Raw genomic sequence first — 19,896 nt, 5'->3', positions numbered from 1 at the left:
TCTGTTAAATGTGCTGCCGGGGATTGAACTCAGGACCTCATGCTTGAGAGCCCAATGCTTTATCCACTGCGCCAACACAAATAAATATAATTTTTTAAAAATTTTAAATGCACACTACTTACTATGAGTATGGGGGGCAGGATTTTAGGATTTACTATGTGGGTAGAGGGAGATCAGAGCACTGCTTAGTGCTGGCACAAGGTGGCACCAGCATTAAACAGCCTCTTGCATGCCAGTTGGTGTTCTAGCAAGTTCATTTGTCTCCCCAGCACTTGGCAGTTTTTGGTGTTTTCAAGATTTATTTATGGATGGGGATAGATAACATAATGGTTATGCAGAGAAATTTTTTAAGCCTGAGACTCCAAAGTCCCAGGTTCAGTTCCCCACACATAAGCCAAAGCTGAACAGTGCTTTGGTAAATAATAAAAATTTATTTACTAAAGTTACATAGGAGAGAGACTTTCACAAGACACAGAAGCCAGATAACCACTCTGGTGCATGTGTTGCTGGGGATCAAACTGGGCACCTCAGGCAGGCACCTGACACTACCAGGTGAACCATTGCCCAGTTACACCCTTAGCAATTTTTTAAATTTACTTAAGAAAGGAGACATTAACAAAATCATAGGATGGGGGGGGTACAACTCCACACAATTCCCGCCACCCAATCTACATATCTCATCCCCTTCCCAATAGCTTTCCCATTCTCTATTCCTCTGGGAGCATGGACCCAGGGTCGTTGTGGGTTGCAGAGGGTGGAAGGTCTGGCTTCTGTAATTGCTTCCCTGCTGAACATGGGTGTTGACTGGTCGATCCATACTCCCAGTCTGCCTCTCTCTTTCCCTAGTAGGGTGAGTCTGGGGAAGCAGAGCTCCAGGATGCATTGGTGGGGTCTTCAGTCCAGGGAAGCCTGATGGCATCTGGGACCTGGTGGCTGAAAAGAGAGTTAACATACAAAGCCAAACAAACTGTTGAAGAATCATGGACCCAAAGATTGGAATAGTGGAGATGAAGTATTGGGGGGTACTCACTGCAAACTCTAGTGTACTACTGCTTTCAGGTATATATTTGCCCTAGTTTATGTATACGTGTGAACATATGCTCTATCTCCTGGAACCTGGTCTATATCTAGGTTTGGGGGCTTTGTTAGGAAGCGAACTACCTGGGATGGAATTAGAGAATACTATGAAAGGAAAGGTCTCACCCTAGTGATGAAGCTGAAAGGTTGTCGTTTCATGCCTGAAATCTCTGGACACAGTCTGAAGTGAAGCATGCTGGGGTGGCACTCGTTGCATTGATTAGGTTGCGATCAGCGGATGCAATATTATTTGATAAGAATTGGAAGAAAGATACGGGAAAGTAGGCCCTACCCTAGGGTCCCGGGACTGGGGGAAGTTTAGGCTCTATAGTGGAAATGTGAGGTTCCTGCTGTCTTAGGGTTCAAGAAGACAATGGATAGTTATTGTTATCATCACATTATTTGATAATTGGGTTAACTTTGAAAAGTCCCTTTGTTAGACATACAATCAATTTCCCCCCTCTTATATTAATTAGTGATTTATATGACTACAATTTAATAGGTGTGTACATAAACACCATTCCCATCACCAAAAGATTGTGTCCCATCCCATCCCACCCACCCATCCTTACCCCCAGCACCCCGCCGGCCCAGGAAGCCGCATGTCCACTCCCCCTCACCACAGGGATTTTACTTTGGTGCTCTACTTTCAATTTAGTCAGATCCTGCTTTTAGTTTCCCTTTCTGAGCAATTTTTTATTTTATTTTTTATTGTCACCCTGGGGCTTGGTGCTGGCACTATGAGTCCATCACTCCAAGTAGCCATTATTTCCTTAGGACAGAGAAATTGTAGAGAGGGAAAAAAAGACACCTGCAGCACTGTTTCACCACTTGTAAAGCTCTCCCTTGCAGATGCAGGGGTTTAAACCCAGGTCCTTGAACATGATAACATGCACACTCAACCAAATGTATCACTCACTGCAACCCGGACACACACACCTAGTAAGTTTGGTTTTTTTAAATACTTATTTATTCCCTTTTGTTGCCCTTGTTGTTTTATTGTTGTAGTTATTATTGTTGTTATTGATGTCCTCATTGTTGGATAGGACAGACAAAAATGGAGAGGAGGGGAAGACGGAGAGGGGGGGAGAAAGATAAGACACCTGCAGACCTGCTTCACCACCTGTGAAGTGACTCCCCTGCAGGTGGGGAGCCGGGGGCTCAAACCTGGATCATTAAGCTGGTCCTTGTGCTTTGCGCCACCTGCGCTTAATCCGCTACCACCCAACTCCCCACTTAGTAGTTTTAAGGAAATGTATATAATTAATCCTGGCTCCTCACTCATTCAGTTTTGAACCTGCCATGGTGACGCCACAGGTTCAAGCCTCATCACATATGGAAGTAGCATGATGGCATAGGGAAGCTCTGTCTTTCTTGCTTTCTATATGAAATGAAAGGAATAAAGTCACTCATCATGGTCCAGGAAGTAGTACAGTGGCTAAAGCATTGTACTCTCAAGTGTGAGGTCCCGAGTTCCCTGGCAAAACATGTACCAGAGTAATGTCTGGTTCTCTCTCTCTCTCCCTCCCTTCTTCATGAATAAACAAAATCTTGGTGCACCTGGTTAAGTGCATACATCACAGTATGCAAGGACCTGAGTTCAAGCCCCTGGTCCCCACCTACAGGGGAAAAAGCTTCACAAGTGCTGATGCAGGTCTACAGGTGTCTCTCTATCTCCCTCCTCTCTGAATTTCTGTCTCTATCCAATAATAAATAAGTAAATCTTTAAAAAAAAGTATAACAAAGTCACTGGGTGCATTATTCCTGCATCTTCTCATGTGCTCCTAATATTTGCCCTTTTCCTTGCCTGTATGGAGAGATTTGGCTCAGCATTCAAGGATCTTTCTCGATCTCTGTCCAGTTTTAGCATTGGTCACCCTGATGGGTGAATGCCTACATGTGCAGTGACACCAGTCTCCTCTTCCCACTGCACTCCTCAGCATAGGTGACATTTCTTCCTGTGAGTCTGGACTGTTTTGCCAATTTTCTGACATTTCTAGTGTCCTCTAACAGTCTGAACTCCAGTCCTTTACTATGGGCAAGGATTAAAGGTTGAATTTCTGTCTCAGCTCTTGGAAAGAGAAGACATCATCTCCCTGTAGTATGGGACCGTGTATTGAAATCTTTTCCATGGTGCCGGGCACAGGGCACCTGGTTGAGAGCACATGTTACTATGTGAAAGGACCCAGGTTCAAGCCTCAGGTCCCCAACTGTAGGGGGAAGCTTCATAAGCAGTGACGCAGTGCTGCAGGTGTCTATCTCCCCCTTCCCTCTCAATTTTTCTCTATCAAATAAATAATTTTTCTCTTTTTTTTCTCCTAACCAGACATTGATCAATAATAAATAATTGAGAGGAGGTAGTTAGCGTAGTTATGCAAAGAGATTCTCATGTGTGAGGCTCCAAAGTCCCAGGTTCAATCCCCCACACCATCATAAGCCAGAGCTGAGCAGTGCTCTGGTAAAAAAAAAAATAAATAAATAAATTTAAAATATTTATTTCCTTTTTGTTGCCCTTGTTTTTATTGTTGTTGTAGTTATTATTGTTGTTCTTGCTGTTGTCATTGTTGGATAGGACAGAGAGAAACGGAGAGAGGAGGGGGAGAGAAAGATAGACACCTGCAGACCTGCTTCACCAGCTGTAAAGTGACTCCCCTGCAGGTAGGGAGCCGGGGACTCAAACCAGGATCCTCATGCCGTTCCTTGCACTTTGTGCCACGTGATAAATAATTTTTAAATGCTTTTCAAAGTTCTTGCTCAGGTCAAAAGTCAAAAGACTTAGGCTGCTTATGCTTGAGTGAGTGATGGCCGGCCACAAAAGGGGAGAGATCTCAGCAAATTATTTTAATTTAATTTAACAAGAGGACAGGGAAGTGCTAAGTTCTGGCTTATGTTGGTGCCAGGGACTGAAACTTGGCCTTCAGGCATAAAAGTCTGGAGCACCAAAAAAAAAATATGGAGCACAAACTGCACTGTTACCTCTCTGGAACTGAGCAAATGTCCTAATCTGGGACTCATCTTCATTTGAACATAACACCACCAACACAGGAATTTTTATTTTTATGTAATGCTAGGACCTCACACATGCATGATAACTGATAACATGGCTCAGGCCCTTCCCTGGGCCAGCATCCTTTTTTTTTTAATTTGAGAAAGATGAAAGACTAGACAGGACACTGTATTGCTTCACTGTCCAGAGTCCCCATGTGATACCAGACCTCAAACCCAGGGTCTTGCACATTGCAAGGCATGTTATGTGCTACCCTGCACAGAATTTCTTTCTTTTTTTTTTTCCTGCACAGAATTTCTAATTTTTATTTTATTTTAATGATAGATCAAAAACAGCCAGAGGGGCAGGGGTAGATAGCATAATGGTTATGCAAAAAGACTCTCATGCCTAAGGCTCCGAAGTCTCCGGTTCAGTCCCCTGCACCACCATAAGTCAGAGTTGGGCAGTGCTCTGGTATTTTTCTCTCTCTGCATCTCTCTCAAAAATAAAAAATAAATAAAAATAAAAAGATTTTTTAAAAAATGAAGACAACCAGAGCACTGAACTTGGGACCTCAGGATCACAAGCATAAGAATCTTGCAGACTCATTATGCTGCCACCTAGCCCTTTTTCACAGAATTTTTAAAAAATATTTTTCTTTTTTTATTGTTGTAGTTATTGTTGTTGTTGTTATTGATGACGTTGTTGTTGGATAGGACAGTGAGAAATGGAGAGAGGAGGGGAAGACAGACAGAGGGAGAGAAAGATAGACACCTGCAGACCTGCTTCACAGCTTGTGAAGCGACTCCCCTGCAGATGGGGCGCCAGAGGTTCGAACCGGGATCCTTATGCCGGTCCTCGCGCTTTGTACCTCGTGCACTTAACCCACTGCGCTACCACCCGACTCCCTGAAGTCTCAGGTTCTAATACATAAAATCAGCCAGAGCTGAGCAGTGCTCTGGTTTCTGTTCTCTCCCTGTCTCTTATTAAAATTAAAAATTATTTTCAAAATACGAATAGAATGTCATAGATGAGGAGCAGTACTCCCATCTCTCCCTTGCTCAAGAAATAAAATTAAGTTAATTAGATCTCTAAATTTAAATCAATAGATAAATTAAAGGAAAAGAGAACAGATAAGCGTGCCTCGCATGGGAACCATTTATAATGCTTGTAATTATAATGAATGACGCCAGCTAATACGTCTTAGCTCCATCCCCGGTCTCCAGGGACCAGAAGCGGGACTGCTGAGGAAGCTGAGCTCAACAGAAGCCACACATCATCCCGCCCTGGGGCTTGCTAGGCTGTCCCCAAGTGTTCTCCCTGTTTAGGGGATCCTTAGGCTCCAGTAGTGGGTGAGGAAGTCCGGCAACTGAATCAGGAGGGCCCTAGTCAAGCTAGGGGTGAGGGTGGAAGGGCAGGGCGCTGAGAGCAGGTGCTGTACAGCCCTCTTCCTGGGATCGGTACTTGCCACTGCTATGTCACTCAAGGTTGGCCACCTGGGTCTCCACCCGGTGGAACAGATAAGTCTGAGACCGACGGGGTCTGCTCAGGGGCTATTTTGAGTTCGAGCAATGCTGCCCCCTGTGGATTTCTAAGCGCACTGCAATTTCTGTGGCTCCTAGGATCCATATCTGATCTCACCATCCTTCCTAGACCTTGAGAAGGGTCCTGAGGTCCTGATACAGAGGACCAGAGTTTCTTCACAGAGCTGAGTCAAGGCTTCCTGAAGCTTCTAGCAGCCTGGCCAGTCTCAGTCACAAGCTGCTTGTGGTCAAATCCTCAGAACTCCTCTCTCATATATATTTTATGTATTTACAGTAGAGACAGGGAAAAATTGATGTGAAGAGATAGAAAGAGGGGGGCCAGGGCGGGGGTAGATAAACAGTTATGCAAACAGACTGTCACGCCTGAGGCTATGAAGTCCCAGGTTCAATCCTAGGCACCACCATAAGCCAGAGCTGATCAGTGCTTTGGTTAAAAAAAAAAAAAAACAAGGGCAACAAAAGGGAAATAAATAAATGTTTAATAAATAAATAAACATAAAAATAGGGCAGAGGTAGATAACATAATAGTTATTCAGAGAGACTCTCATGCCTGAGGCTCCAAAGTCTCAGGTTCAATCCCCTGTACCACCACTAGCCAGAGTTGAGCAGTGCTCTGGTTAAAAAAAAAGAAAGAAAGAAAGAAAAAGGGGAGCCAGGCAGCGGTGCACCTGGTTAAGCGAACACACTACAGTGCTCAGGGACCCAGGTTCAAGTTCAAGTCCCTGGTCCCCATACGCAGGGGGAAAGCTTCACGGAGTGGTGAAGCAGGGCTGCAGGCTGCTCCCGATCTCCCCCACCCCTCTCAATTCCCCTCTGTCTCTAGTGGTGCGGGAAGCAGTATAGTGGATAAAGCATTGGACTCTCAAGAATGAGGTCCTGAGTTCAATCACTGGCAACACATGTACCAGAGTGATGTCTGGTTCTTTCTCTCCTCCTGTCTCATTAATAAATAAATAAATAATTTTAAAAAGTGATTTCCCTCTGTCTCTATCCAATAATAAATATAAAATGTGTATTTGTGAGAATGGGGAACAGGAGAATAGCTCACCTGGATAGCATGCTACTTTGCCATGTGTCTGACCCAGATTTGAGCTTGACCCCCACTGCATTGAAGGAAGTTTCAGTGTCTCTTTCTCGTTCTCTACCTCTTCTCAATTTCTCTTTGTCTTACCAAGTACAATAGACAGCAAAGAGGGGAGATAGGCTGTGGGGGAAGTGTCTCTTTGGGGCCTGGGTCAGTTGAATGGAGGGAGCACAGAGTACTCAATGGGGGGTGGGGGGTGGCAGGGAGCCCCAGGACAGATACAAAAGCAGCAAGGAACTGGATGAACCTGAAAGGAGTAGGGCTCAGTGTTTAGACAGAGCAGCAGAGAAGAAACACAGACATCCTGGGCCCTCGGGAGGCGGTCAGAGCTGGGAATAAGAGGTCTGTTTATTCCTGGCTGTCCAGAACCCCAGGCCCCGTGCCTGTGTCTGCCCAGTCCTGACTGAACTCTCCCAGAGCCTCTGACTCCTGCCCCAGTGGACAGCCAGCATGGAGCCTGGGGCTGCCTGCTGGAAGCCGGAGGCCTCTGCCCCCAGTTCCCTGGAGGATGACTCTGGGGCTGTTCCCATTTTTGTTCCCGCAGAAATCCTGCCCCTGGGCTGCCCATGCTCCAGCTATTGTACTCCTGAGCTGGAAGCAGTGCTGTGGCATATCTCTCTCTCTCTCTCTGAAATAAAAAAGAATGGCAGAGGGCTAGGGAGTCAGCATAATGATTTTGTAAAAGACTCTCATGACGGAGGTCAGGGCAGTAGCACAGCAGGTTAAGCGCAAGAACCACCGTAATGACTCCAGTTAAAGCCCCTGGCTCCCCACCTGCAGGGGAGTCGCTTCACAGGCGGTGAAGCAGGTCTGCAGGTGTCTAGCTTTCTCTCCCCCTCTCTGTCTTCCCCTCCTCTCTCCATTTCTCTCTGTCCTATCCAATAACAATGACATCAATGACAAGAATAATAATAACCACAATGATTTTTAAAAAGGGGGGGCAACAAAAGGGAAAAAAAAAAGGGTCCAGGAGCAGTGGATTCGTAGTGCAGGCACCGAGCCCCAGCAATAACCCTGGAGGAAGAAAAAAAAAAGGACTCATGCCTGAGACTCTCAAGTCCCAGGTTCAGTCCCCAGCACCACCACAGGCCAGAGCTGGGTAGTGCTCTGGTCTTTTTGTGTGTCCCTCTCATTAAAATAAAAATAAATAAAATAAAAACTATAGGTATGTATTTTTAATATTTATTTATTCCCTTTTGTTGCCCTTGTTTTATTGTTGTAGTTATTGATGTTGTTGTCAGATAGGACAGAAATGGAGAGGGGAAGACAGAGAGGGGGAGAGAAAGATAGACACCTGCAGACCTACTTCACCTCTTGTGAAACGACCCCCTGCAGGGGGGTGGGGAGCGGCAGGGGGGAAGGCTCGAACCGGGATCCTTAAGTGAACTGGATCCTTAAGCGGTCCGTGCGCTTTGCGCCACCTGCGCTTAACCCGCTGCGCTACTGCCAGCTCCTCCAAGATAATGTATTTTTTTAAATGGCATCCTGAGAGGTAGCACAATGTATACTGTGTTGAACTCTCAAGCAATAAGTTCCTAGTTCAATCCTCGGCATTGAATCCTGGTTCTCTTTTTTTATTTTTCTTTAATATTTATTTATTCCCTTTTGTTGCCCTTGTTTTATTGTTGTAGCTATTATTGTTGTTGTCGTTGTTGGATAGGACAGAGAGAAATGGAGAGAGGAGGGGAAGACAGAGAGGAGGAGAGAAAGACACCTGCAGACCTGCTTCACCGCCTGTGAAGCGACTCCCCTGCAGGTGGGGAGCCGGGGTTCGAACCGGGATCCTTATGCCGGTCCTTGTGCTTTGCGCCACCTGCGCTTAACCCGGCCCTTGTTTTTTTATTGTTGTAGTTATTGTTGTTATTGATGTTGTCATTGTTGGGTAGGACAGAGAGAAATGGAGAGAGGAGGGGAAGACAGAGGGGGGAAGAGAATGACAGACACCGGCAAACCTGCTTCACCGCCTGTGAAGCGACGACTCCCCTGCAGGTGGGGAGCCGGGAGCTTGAAACAGGATCCTTACGCGGTCCTTGCGCTTTGCGCCACCTGCGCTTAACCCACAGCGTTACCCCCCAACTCCTTTTTATTTTTTTATTATCTTTACTTGTTGGATAGAGACTACCAGAAATTGAGAGGAAGGGGGACATAGAAGAGAGAGACAGAGAGACACCTGCAGCACTGCTTCACCACTTGTGAAGCTTCCCCTGGCAGGTGGGGACTGGAGGCTGGAATCACAGTCCTTGCACATTGGAGCATGTGCGCTCAACCAGGTGTGCTACCACCTGCCCCCTCAGAAAGGCTTTCATGCCTGAGGTTCTGAGGTCCCAGTTTTAATTCCCCACACCGTAAATCATAACTGAGCAGTACCATGGTAAGAAAAAAAAAAAAGAGAGGCCGGGTGGTGGCACACCTGGTTGAGCGCACATGCTACAATATGCAAGGACCCAGGTTCAAGCCCCTGGACCCCACCTGCAGGGGGAAAGCTTTACAAGTGGTGAAGCAGTGCTGCAGGTGTCTCTCTGTCTCTCTCCCTCTTAATCTCCCCTTTCCTCTCAATTTCTGGCTGTATCTATCTAATAAAGATAATAAAAATGCTTTAAAAAAAAAAAGAAAAAAGAGGAGAGAAGAGAAGAGAAAAGGGCTGGGGAGACAACATAATGGTTCTGCAAAAGCCTTTCAACCCTGAGGCTCTAACGTTCCAGGTTCAATCCTCAACACTATATGCCAGAGCTGAGCAGTGTTCTGATCTCTTTCTTTCTCGGTATCTTTTTCTCTGTATATACTCTTTCTCAGTAAAAAAAAAATAATAACAAATATAAACAAATTTTAAAAAAAGAAATGAAAAGCAAAGAAAATATAGACCGATGGACAGATAGAAAGATACAAAACAGATACTTAAGACAGAGGATTGCTAGACAGACATAAGAGCCGGCCCCCCCCCCCCCCCCCCCCCCCCCCCCCCCCCCCCCCCCGTCTCTGTGGTCACAGCAGTGGTTCCTGGAAGAGGAAGTAGAGCAGCCATGTGCCACAGCCCCTCTCCCCTCAGTGTCAGCCTCAGGGCTAGCAGCAGGCACAGGCTGGCCCACGCAGTCCCACGGCCACCCTGAGAGGCCTTGCCTTCATTTCCATTTCACAGCAAGGAAAGCTGAGGCCCAGGGCTCTCTTCCACCCAGGCAGAGGCCCTGGTGCCTGCAGGTCCAGAATTCCAGGCACAGCAGTGCTGAGGAAAATGTGCAGCCACTGGGCCCCTGGAAGGAAGCCCCCCCCCCCCATACTCCCAGTGTTAAGGGGAGCCTGGGGCTGGTGGCCACTTGGGGCAGAGGTGGGGCAAGATGGCCCAGGAAGCCAAATTCATTAGTCCCGGGTGGGGCAGGGGGAGGGGCGGGCTGAGCCACTTGACTCTTGAGCTGGGTGGTGGGTGGGCAGCCAGGGGCTGAGTTGAGGTGAGTTGAGGCAGGGGAGCCCCCACTCAGATGGCGAGCTGTGAGTCAGGAAGGGACTCGTGTGAGGTGGAGGGAGCCCAGAGGCACGCCTGCAGCTCTGCAGCTGGGCCGGGTCCCACCCCCGAGAGGCGGGGCGGCCCAGCCCTGTGCTTCGCTCCATCCCTCGGGGAGAGGAGGGCACAGCCAGGCAGTCGCCGGAACCGGTCGCACTGTCCCCTTGGAGGGGAGGGGAGGCACCATGCCCTCACCAGCCTGGACACCAGACGTGGCCTGACGTCATGTGCAGGTGATACCTGGAGGAAGGCCCAGGCAGGGCGAGCAGCACCTGTGCTGGGGGCCATGTGAGTAGCTCCTCTGCCCCCCTCACCCCTGCCCAGGAGGTGTCACCACTCTCTGCTGAGGTGCTGGGAACCTCTGAGGCTGGGGCTACCTTTCCTGCAGCTTTGAGGAGGGTGGGGTGGGGGACTGTCTGGTGGGAGACTCACCTTATGGAAGGGTCCCACAGGCTAGGCCTTAAGTCACAGAGTTGGTGTGGGGACAAAGGGGAAGAGAAACTGAAGGTTGAGAACAGAGGTCCTGAGTGGAGCTGGCTGCTGCTGCTGCTGGTGGGGGATTGAGGAAGAGGGAATGGCCCTGAGGATGGGGTGCAGGAATTCTCAGCGCAGCTGGGGGACCTCTAGACAGACAGCAGCATCTCTTGAGCTCAGCCCCCCACCCCAGGACCCTCTGACCTGGGAGGTGGAGAGGTGGAAGGGAAAAAGGACTCTGTCTTTATTGACTTTAACCCTGGCAACCAAGGCTCCTGCCCTGTTGACTGAAGCTGGAGTTCCCGCAGGCCTGTCCTCTGTCACCATAGTGTGTGACAGTGAGCCCAGGGACCAGCAGGCTGAGAACCTGGAAGCCAGGATGGGCAGGGCAGGGAGGGATGGAGGCCTCAGAGGAACCTGGCCCTGCCCAGCCACCCCTTCTCCTCCCATTGAGGGCTCAGCTTCAGCCCCCAGGTCTGGGGTCCATGTCAGGGGGCTCCTCTCCTTGCCTCTGATATCTGCACACAGCACCCCTCACCCCCCTGAATCTAGCCACTTGTTCCCCTAGTCCCCTCCCAGGAAGGACCCTATACCTGGTGCATGGTTAAGTTTTATGAGCTGGAAGTCCTCCCCAAGTTTATGGGCTGAAAGTCCTCCACAGGGGAAGGCTCACTGAGTGGAATCAGCTCAGGGGCCAGAGGAGGGGGTATGGGGACGGGTCACCCCACTTACTGCTGACCTGTTGGTCCAGTGCTCTGCTTCTTCTGCCCACCCCCCACAAACCTTAACAATCTAGCCTCTGGGGTAAGCCTGATTTCAGGTATCGAGATATGGGGACCCCTCCCTCCATCAGCGCACCAATCCCCTTACCCTAGTCTGGTCCCCACCCTCTAGGGTTGGCTGACCGGACTTCTCCATACTGGCTAAACAAGGGAGAAGCAGGGATGGAAAGAAGCTTCTGGACTGGGGTCTGTTTATGAGTCCAGAGGCCCCGCAGACAGCAGAGGTGGGCTGCCCTGCTCAACCCCAGCTAGCTGCTCCACTGCTTGCTGCCAGGCCAGATTTTTCGTTCTTTTTAGTTTCACTTTTTTCTTTTCTTCTAATTATTTTGTTAATTACACTGTTGCCAGGAAATGAACCCACAGCCTTACATGTGCCAGGTACACTCTGCCCCAGAGTCACCTCCCCACCTCACGCCCTGATTCTTTAAGAGCAGTTCTGAATATAACCAGAGCTCTCTTTTTTTTTTCTTCCCCCTTCAGGGTTGTTGCTGGGGTTTGGTGCCAGCACTATGAATCCACTGTTCCTGGTGGCCATTTTTTCCACTTTATTGGATAAGACAGAGAAAAATTGAGAGAGGTAGGGGAGATAAAGAAGAAGAAAGAGACAGACACCTGCTTCACCGCTTGTGAAGTATCCCATCTACAGACGAGGAGCTGGGGGCTTGAACCTAGACCCTTGCACTCAGCACCATGTGGGCTTAACTGGGTGCACCACTGCCGGCCTCCTCAACAAAACTATTCAGTGGAGATTGTAACTGATAGCTCACTGGAAAAAAGAAAATTGTGTTGGGGCCAGGTTACACAAGGACCTAGGTTCAAGCCCCTGGTCCCTACCTGCAGGGAAGAAGTTTCTCAACCAGTATAGCAGTGCTGCAAGTGTCTCTCTTTGCCCTCTCAATTTCTCTGTCCTTTCAAATAAAATTTAAAAAACTGCCAGGAGCAGTGGATTTATAACAGGTATTAAGCCTCAGTGATAACCTTAGTGGCAATAATTTTAAAAAAATGGGCCCTGGTGGTGATGCACCCAATTGAGCCCACATATTACAGTGTACAGGGACCTGGGTTCAAGCTGCTGTCCCCAACTACAAGAAGGAAGTTTCACAAGTAGTGAAGCAGTGGTACAGGTGTCTCTCTTTCTAGCTTCCCCTTCCCTGTTGATTTCTGCCTCTATCCAATTAAATTTAAAAAGGGGGGAGGGGGCATCTGCCACCTTGGATTCAAGCAGGGTTCCCCTAACCCTGCTGACCCCTCTTCCTCCAGGCAGGCTGCCGGCTGCTGCAGACCTCCTCCCCTAGGACAAAGCCTGAGATGACCCCTAACAACACCAGGGAGGCGGCCAGCCCGGTGCCCACAGGGGTCCTAGGTCTGTCCCTGGCACTGGCTGGCCTCATCGTGGTGGCCAACCTGCTCCTGGCCATGGGCATAGCCAGGGACCGCCATCTGCGGAGCCCACCCGCTGGATGCTTCTTCCTCAGCCTGCTGCTGGCAGGGCTGCTCACGGGGCTGGCACTGCCCACACTGCCCGGCCTGTGGAGCCAGAGCCGCCGCGGCTACTGGCCGTGCCTACTGCTGCACCTGGCACCCAACTTCTCCTTCCTGTCGCTGCTTGCCAACCTGCTGCTGGTCCACGCCGAGCGCTATGTGGCAGTGCTGCGGCCTCTACAGGGGCACCGTGGGGGTGCCCGGCTGGCACTGCTTCCCACCTGGGCAGGGCCCCTACTCTTTGCCAGCCTGCCCGCCCTGGGCTGGAACCGCTGGACACCCGGGGCCAACTGCAGCTCCCAGGCCGTGTTCCCAGCACCCTACCTCTACCTGGAGGTCTATGGGCTACTACTGCCAGCTGTGGGTGCCGCCGCGCTGCTCTGTGCCCGGGTGCTGCTGGCCGCTCACCGCCAGCTGCGAGACATCCGGCGGCTGGAGCGGGCCGTGTGGCGTGGGGCGCCCTCCACACTGGCCCGGGCACTGTGCTGGAGGCAGGCCCGTGCGCAGGCTGGTGCCACATTGCTCTTTGGGCTGTGCTGGGGGCCATATGTGGCCACACTGCTCCTCTCTGTCCTGGCCTATGAGCAGCGGCCTCCGCTGGGGCCGGGGACTCTGCTGGCACTTGTATCTCTGGGCAGTGCCAGTGCAGCAGCTGTGCCTGTGGCCATGGGGCTGGGCGACCAGCGTTACAGTGCCCCCTGGAGGGCAGCCATACGGAACTGCCTCCAGAGGCTGCGGGCAAGGGTCTCCTCTGAGGGCAGCCCAGGCCCCACCTACCACACCAGCAGCCAGAGCAGCGTGGACCTGGACTTGAACTAGGTGTGCCACACCTTGGCTCGGCCTAGAGCCCACCCCATCCCGACTTTGCCCAGACATCAGACACCTCTGGCCTGTCTGCGGTGATGGCATTCCAGCCCCAGAGAACGACAGAACAGCTACAGGAGTGGGCTGAGGCGGCGGCACAGGATTGGACTCACAAGAGTGAGGCCTCAAGTTCAAATCCCAGCATGGCTTGTGCCAGAGTGATGATGCTCTGGCTCTCTCTCATCAATAAATAAATTAATCTTAAATATATATATATATATATTCAGAACAGTCACAGAAAGAAGCTCAAGGCAGGTATGCATCAAGGAGGATTCAGACTCTAGAAAGGGGGTTGTAATTCCCCGCAGCCTCACAAACCTGAACCCTCACAAGCCCCTCACTGGTGACCTGAGTCTTGGCCGTGACAAGATCCACACGGACACCGTCTCTGGGAAGTATATTTTATTTACATCTCTTAAATCTGTAACTAATCTCTCTTCCTCCTTTCCGCCCCCAAACTCGGGAAGGGAAAGAACGGGAACCTCAGGCCTACTCTGCCACACCCCCTGCCCCCTGTGGCTCACACCAGCAGAGAGGACAGTGAAAGAGACAGAGGGACCCACTGGGTGGGCGGGCAGGGGAGAAGTGGGGGGGAGGGTCTCCAGGAAGACACGATAGCAAGGGGGTGACTAGAGGGATTTGGAAAGTGGTCTGAAGCCCTCCCTGCCTCTCCCCTTGAACTCTAGGCCTCTGCTGGGGGGCGGGCAGGCTCCCCTCCAGCCCAGACATGGGACAAATACAGGCCGTTAGCGGTCAGGTCTCTGGACACAAAAGACTTTTGCTTTGTGGTCTCCCGATGTGGTCACCACCAGTGAAGCATCTCTGTGGGCAGGAAGCGGAGGTCAAAGAGGAGGAAGGGGAGGACCTGGGTTGAGGGCCCAATTCCCTGCCCGGGGGGGATCCTGGCTACCTCCAGGGCCTGTCACCAGGCTGGTACTCTTGCTCAGATTAAGAGAATTAAAGTCCAAGACCCAAGAGGGGATCAGAGAAGAGCACCCCAGCAACAAGGGTCCCAGAACTGAGATCTGAGACCCCAGAGGTCCCTGACACAGTGACAGAAGCACCTACTCCCCAGCACTGTGGCCTCCCAGGCCCCAGGAGGGTCCCCGCTTCCCCCATAGGGTCCCCATATGCCCCCCACGGCCCCCCAGGACACCTACTTGCTGAGGGCAAAGTCCAGGATCTCAGCTGTGTGGCCACGGTAGTCAGTGAGCAGGCGGCCGGTGCGGGCATCCCAGAGGCGCACCACACCATCCAGGCTGCAGGTATAGACCACAGCTGCGCCTGCCTCCCACAGCAGCTGCACGATGCCTGACTGTGGGGTGGACAGACACGAAGGCAGGGTCAGGGGTGCAGGGGCGGGGCAAGGCCAGGCTCCCCACAGCCACACCACTGGCTCCCAGCTCCTGTACCTGGTGCTGGCATTGGTGCCTGAGGGTTTGTGTGGACAGGTCATAGATGGCCAGGGTCCCATCCAAGTAACCGACAGCTGCCAGAGGCATCCTGGGCAGAGACAGGGTACCATTGAGGCTCAAGAAAGGTCCTGGACTCATGTGAGCCCCCCCCCCCCAACTCTTCCCTGGTTCCCTGCCTCATTTCTGCCAGGTTCCCCTCATGTATTTGTGCCGAGAGCGAGCCTCACGGCATGCACAAAGACTTAACCACTTCGGGTCACTTTTCCATTCAGAGAGAGAGACACACACGGCATCAGTTTCCTCAGGTGCTACAGCACCTCCTCTGTGCTGCCTGGGTTCAAACCATGTGCACGGAAAGGGACACACCCAAGAAGGTGAGCTATCCCTCTGTTGTTTGCCCCCACCCCAGTCTCTGGGGACTTTGATCGAGGCCCAGCCTCCACTCACACACTGCAGAAGCCCAAGGACTCCACTGAGTTGGACTCACTCTCCTCCCCTTCACCCAGGCTGGGCTGGGAGGCCACAGTCTCAGGCCTGAAAACGCCCACCACCTGCAAGCAGGGTAGAGCGTTAGAGAAGGGCCTGAAAGAAGGGCAGTGGGATGGGACCCGCCGCACAGGGGCAGGGGACCCACTCACCTTGCCAGTAGTGGCGCTGACCAGCTTGGCCTGACAGTCCACGGATCCCGTCAGGATCAGGCTGCCATCCTGGTTGGTGGCCACACATGTAAGCGGGCCCTGGTGCCCCTCAGTGCCTGTGGGAGTGGTGGGGAGCAAGAAGCTGAAGCGTGCTGTCAGTTCTCCCGAATACTGGCCCAGGGGCCCTTCTCCCTCACCCTGATACCTTTCAGCACATGGATAGGGCTTCCCTGCTTCAGGTCCCAGATCCTGATGGTGCCATCTTCATAACCCACCACTGCTCTCTTCCCTGAAAGTCAGAAGCATTGATGAACAGAGAGGGACAGACAGCTGCTCGGACACACAGCAAGGGTGGGAAAGGGGCAACAGCAGAGGAAGGAGCCTCAGGGCTGCCACTCACCATCAGGAAGCACTTGACCACAGGTGGCTGGGCAGTTGGGGCCTTGGAACGTCTTACAGTCACCATTTGGGACCTTCCACATCCAGGTGTTGCCATCAGCTGTGCCCGCCAGGAGGACAGGTGCCCGCGGGTGCCACTCCATCCACTGGGCAGGCAGGGAGAGGTGCTTAGACCCTGGCCACTGACTGGCCATTGTGTGGAGCCCATACCTGGCTGAAGCTTTGGTGCCAAGGTTAACCTCAAAGAGCCAGGTCAGCTCCACTACCCCAGGGCTCCTAGGCTGAGCTAAATCACTGTCCAGTTGAGCCTCTTGGGCTGTTTGACTCTTCATCTGTCTTTCTCTCCCAGAGTTTCAAATCCCTGCTTGAAATTCACAAAACAATGGGCCTGTAACCTCCACCCCAATAAAAAAAAAAAAAAAAAAAACAGGGTCTCAGGCCTGTGTTCCTTCTCCCTCTCCCAGCTCCCCAAATCCATGATCCCTGAATGAGCTATTTTGTTTCCATGTCCCTTTTCCTTCCTTTTTTCTTCTCACCAAAGAACTTTTCAGCTCTGGCTTACAATGGTGCTGGGGATTGAACCTGGGACCTCAGAGCTTCAAGCATGAGAGTCATTTGCAGAGTCATTTGCAGAATCACCTCCCTGTCCTGTCATCGCCCACCCCCATTCAATCCCATTCTGCTGCTCTCACCTCCAGGTCTCCGGCTTCAAAGGACCAGACTTCCTCTTTGGTGTCCACCTGCCACACTTTCAAGAGGCCACTCATGTCCCCAGTGGCCACTAAAGTAGAATCATGGCTGAAGCCAGCACAGGTCACCGAATCTTTATGGCCTGTGAGAATAGGTGGGCAGCAGGTGAACATCTGGACCCAGGTCCCCGACCCCAGAAAGGGACTGGCTGGAGGGAAAAAAAAAAAGTGCGGGTCCCAGCAGAACAGCTGGCCAAACTCATTGAACCCTGAGCCCCACTTCCCCCCAGATACTGCTGTTCCCTATAATCCTGCACCAGCCAGGCCACTGTCTTATTCATTCTACCCAGCTGCACCCCCATGGCCTCCTTTCTGTCCAGATACTCTCATTCCAGGTCCCCTTGGCTGATCGCTGCCACCCTCCTCTGCACTCATTACAACAGCAGGCTCTTCTTTGGGACCCAGCAGGGTGTAGGGAGTCAGTAAATGGCTAATGGCTGCTGGCTGCACACCGGCTGGCCCCCCAGCTGAAGCCCCTCACCTGCACACTCAAAGAGCAGCTCCCCGTCGCTCAGCCTCCACACGAAGGCTTTGTCATCCTCGCCCCCCGTCACCGCCAAGGTGTTAGTCTTAGGGTCCAGGCTCACACAAAACACAGAAGCTGTACCAAGAGACGCTCTGTGAACCGGGGGTAGGGCCTTCAGCGGGCCCACCCACTGCCAGCCACAGTCATAGTTGTAAGCAGCAGGGCTCAAGTATTGTCCGGGCTCCCACCAGGGTTGCTACCAGGCTGGCTGAGCTCAGCGCTCCCGATCCCAACGCTAGAGGTTCTGTAAAACACTCTTGACTTGCACCCAGGTCGCTTTCATCAACTCTTACTAAATGACTACTACCCAAAGAGGTTAATAAAGATCAACAATGGGAAAGGGGGCAGGATTTTAACCCGGGCGGGCATCTATATACTCTGAGCTCTCCCTCCAGCTCACCACCCAGTGGGGCTGGCGGTCCCCATCCCTGTGTCCCTCCTGCTGCTGTGACGCCCACCTGAGTGCAAGGCAAAGGTGACTTCGCTGTCATCGGGCCCCTCCATACTGCCAACCACCCCTTCCTGGGGTTCCAGCACCCAGCCCTCCTCGTTGCCCTCTTCCTCTTCTTCCTCCTCCTCAAAGTCCACATCTTCCATCTCCTGGGCCAGATCATCTGCTTTGGTGACAAGGGTAAGATGATGGGGCTCGGCAGGCGGAGGGAGGGGGCACCTGGGCCGCTCTGGGTCAGGTGCCGAGAGGGTGGGGGCCGTCGGAGGGGAGCGGGGAAGCGGAGGACAGGAGCTGTCAGCAGACCTGCGTTGGCCGGAGACCCAGTGGGGAGAGAGGGCCGAGGGGATGCCGGGAAGGGGGTGTGCGAGGGGAAGGGCCAGAGGAGGCGTCAGGCGGACCCCCCCACCCGGGCCAGGCCTGCGAACTAAGTGTGGGGGTGGGGACAAGGCGACGCAGGTCGGTATGGGGGGGCCAGTGGAGTGGGAGGGGGTGTAAGAAGCAGGAGTCAGAGGCCACAGGGGCGAGCGCCTCCTGTCCCATGGCCTTAGGAACGGCAGTTCTCACCCGGGTCCGGAGGGCCGGGATCCAGTTCTACCACCTCGATGATCTCTTCATTACCATGGAAGCTGAGGGTCTCCAGCGGGGGGGTGTCAGCGGCGGCCCCGCTTTCCGATTCGGACTCCATGCGGCGAAAGCAGCAGATCCACTTCTCCGGGCCCAAACGCCTCCCAGAGTCGGCTCTGCGCGACGACGCGGAACTCGAGCCCCTCCTCCTAGGAGGAAGTAGGCGTAGTCCACGCCCCAGCAGGAAGAGCGACAGCCAATCAACCAATAACCGAAGGAAACGGCTAGTCATCTCACCAACCACAGGGCAGAATTGGGAGACAGGGGCGTGCTGTGGCGGGGAGCGCCCAAACTCCGCCCATCCTGACTCCGCCCCCCAACAAGATGGAAACAAGCGAGCGTGCGCACCTCCGGGATCTCCTGGGAAGAGTAGTTCTCCCGGGTCCGCCGCGCAGAATTCTGGGAGATGTAGTCTTTTACCTATGGGCAGGACGGAAGGAGCGGGGGAGGCACCTGACGCAAACTACAATTCCCGGCGGGGAGCGCGGTGAAGGGGGGGGGTGGGAGCTGAACATGGCGGCGGTGGTAGCTGCTACGGCGCTGAAGGGCCGGGGGGCGAGAAATGCCCGCGTCCTCCGGGGTAAGGAGAGGGACCCCTGGGAGGATATAACCACAGGGAATCCTCTTAATTTCACATCCCTCGGGGCGATAGCAGGAGGCCAATGCTGCCAATCCCTGCCCGCCCTTTTTGCGGGATCGTAAAGCGGCCGGGGGCTTGCTAGATGCTCTCTAGAGGTCACACCGTCCATCTATCTCCCTGCGGTCGGGTCAGACGGCGTCTCTGGGGTCTTGCTGAGAGAGGGAGCCCCAGGAAGTCGTTCAGACTCCCGCGCTCCAGGTGTTGTCACACTCACCGCAGTGCAGAGGAAAGAGCCCGGGGCTTCTGGAGGCTCGGGTTCTAGCCCCGGATAATTAGCGGTTTGACCTTGGGCGAAGCATTTCGTTTCTCTGGGGTTCAGTTTCCTCTTCTAGAAAACGAGGGGCTGGAGTAAACTTTTAAGCTCCCTCCCAGTGCCAGCCCTCTGCAGTTTGCAAAGCTTTTCTCGGTCTTCCTGCGTCTCATTGAATCTTACTGCAGTCCTTCCTCCGCGTCCTGTGGTCTGAGATGAATGGCGAAGCTCGCTCTCCTGGCTCCAGAGCGAAGAGCCCGCAGTAACGTGCAAGTGGCTTCCAAAGGTGTCACCTCGGTGGCGATATTTCCATGTCCTTATGGCTTCTCACTGGCACTTGTTTCTCCAAACTGTAGTCACTCCCCTTCCTCAGATCTCAGCCGCCCTTCCTGGTGCCTTCATCTCTTCCTGACCA

At 52.5% G+C, this 19,896-nt stretch overlaps 3 protein-coding genes across 5 annotated transcripts in view; 2 read left to right on the top strand and 1 right to left on the bottom strand.

Moving 5' to 3' along the window:
* Nucleotides 1-9,869: 9,869 nt before the first annotated feature.
* Nucleotides 9,870-14,108, top strand: GPBAR1 (G protein-coupled bile acid receptor 1). The gene is made up of 2 exons (XM_007519953.3): nt 9,870-10,475; nt 12,704-14,108. The coding sequence occupies exon 2, from the start codon at nt 12,752-12,754 to the stop codon at nt 13,742-13,744; it is 993 nt and encodes a 330-aa protein (XP_007520015.1). The 5' UTR covers nt 9,870-10,475; nt 12,704-12,751; the 3' UTR covers nt 13,745-14,108.
* A 68-nt stretch (nt 14,109-14,176) lies between these two features.
* On the bottom strand, nt 14,177-18,733 carry AAMP (angio associated migratory cell protein). Of its 2 annotated transcripts, none has more exons than XM_016187078.2 (11): nt 18,532-18,733; nt 17,975-18,133; nt 17,472-17,591; nt 16,934-17,073; nt 16,243-16,387; nt 16,048-16,131; nt 15,843-15,958; nt 15,652-15,755; nt 15,202-15,292; nt 14,950-15,104; nt 14,177-14,611 (listed from the first exon to the last, which is right to left on the bottom strand). In XM_016187078.2, exons 1-11 carry the CDS (start codon nt 18,650-18,652, stop codon nt 14,536-14,538), a joined length of 1,311 nt encoding a protein of 436 aa, XP_016042564.1. In that variant the 5' UTR covers nt 18,653-18,733; the 3' UTR covers nt 14,177-14,535. The 2 variants fall into 2 exon arrangements, with proteins under 2 accessions (XP_016042564.1, XP_007520006.1); XM_007519944.3 differs by having other exon boundaries at nt 17,975-18,130; nt 18,532-18,732.
* Nucleotides 18,734-19,014: 281 nt separating this feature from the next.
* Nucleotides 19,015-19,896, top strand: part of PNKD (PNKD metallo-beta-lactamase domain containing) — a 96,977-nt gene continuing 96,095 nt past the window's right edge. For both annotated transcript variants that reach the window (XM_007519927.3, XM_016187067.2), the window contains exon 1: nt 19,015-19,171. In XM_007519927.3, coding sequence (XP_007519989.1) covers nt 19,105-19,171 — 67 coding nt within the window. In that variant the 5' untranslated portion in view covers nt 19,015-19,104. The remainder of the gene's footprint in view (nt 19,172-19,896) is intronic.

The sequence above is a fragment of the Erinaceus europaeus genome, chromosome 7, assembly GCF_950295315.1.
Source record: "Erinaceus europaeus chromosome 7, mEriEur2.1, whole genome shotgun sequence".
In the NCBI taxonomy this organism is placed as follows: Eukaryota; Metazoa; Chordata; class Mammalia; order Eulipotyphla; family Erinaceidae; genus Erinaceus; species Erinaceus europaeus.
Note: the sequence above shows the minus strand (reverse complement) of the source record. Positions and strands in the feature narration are given on the sequence as shown.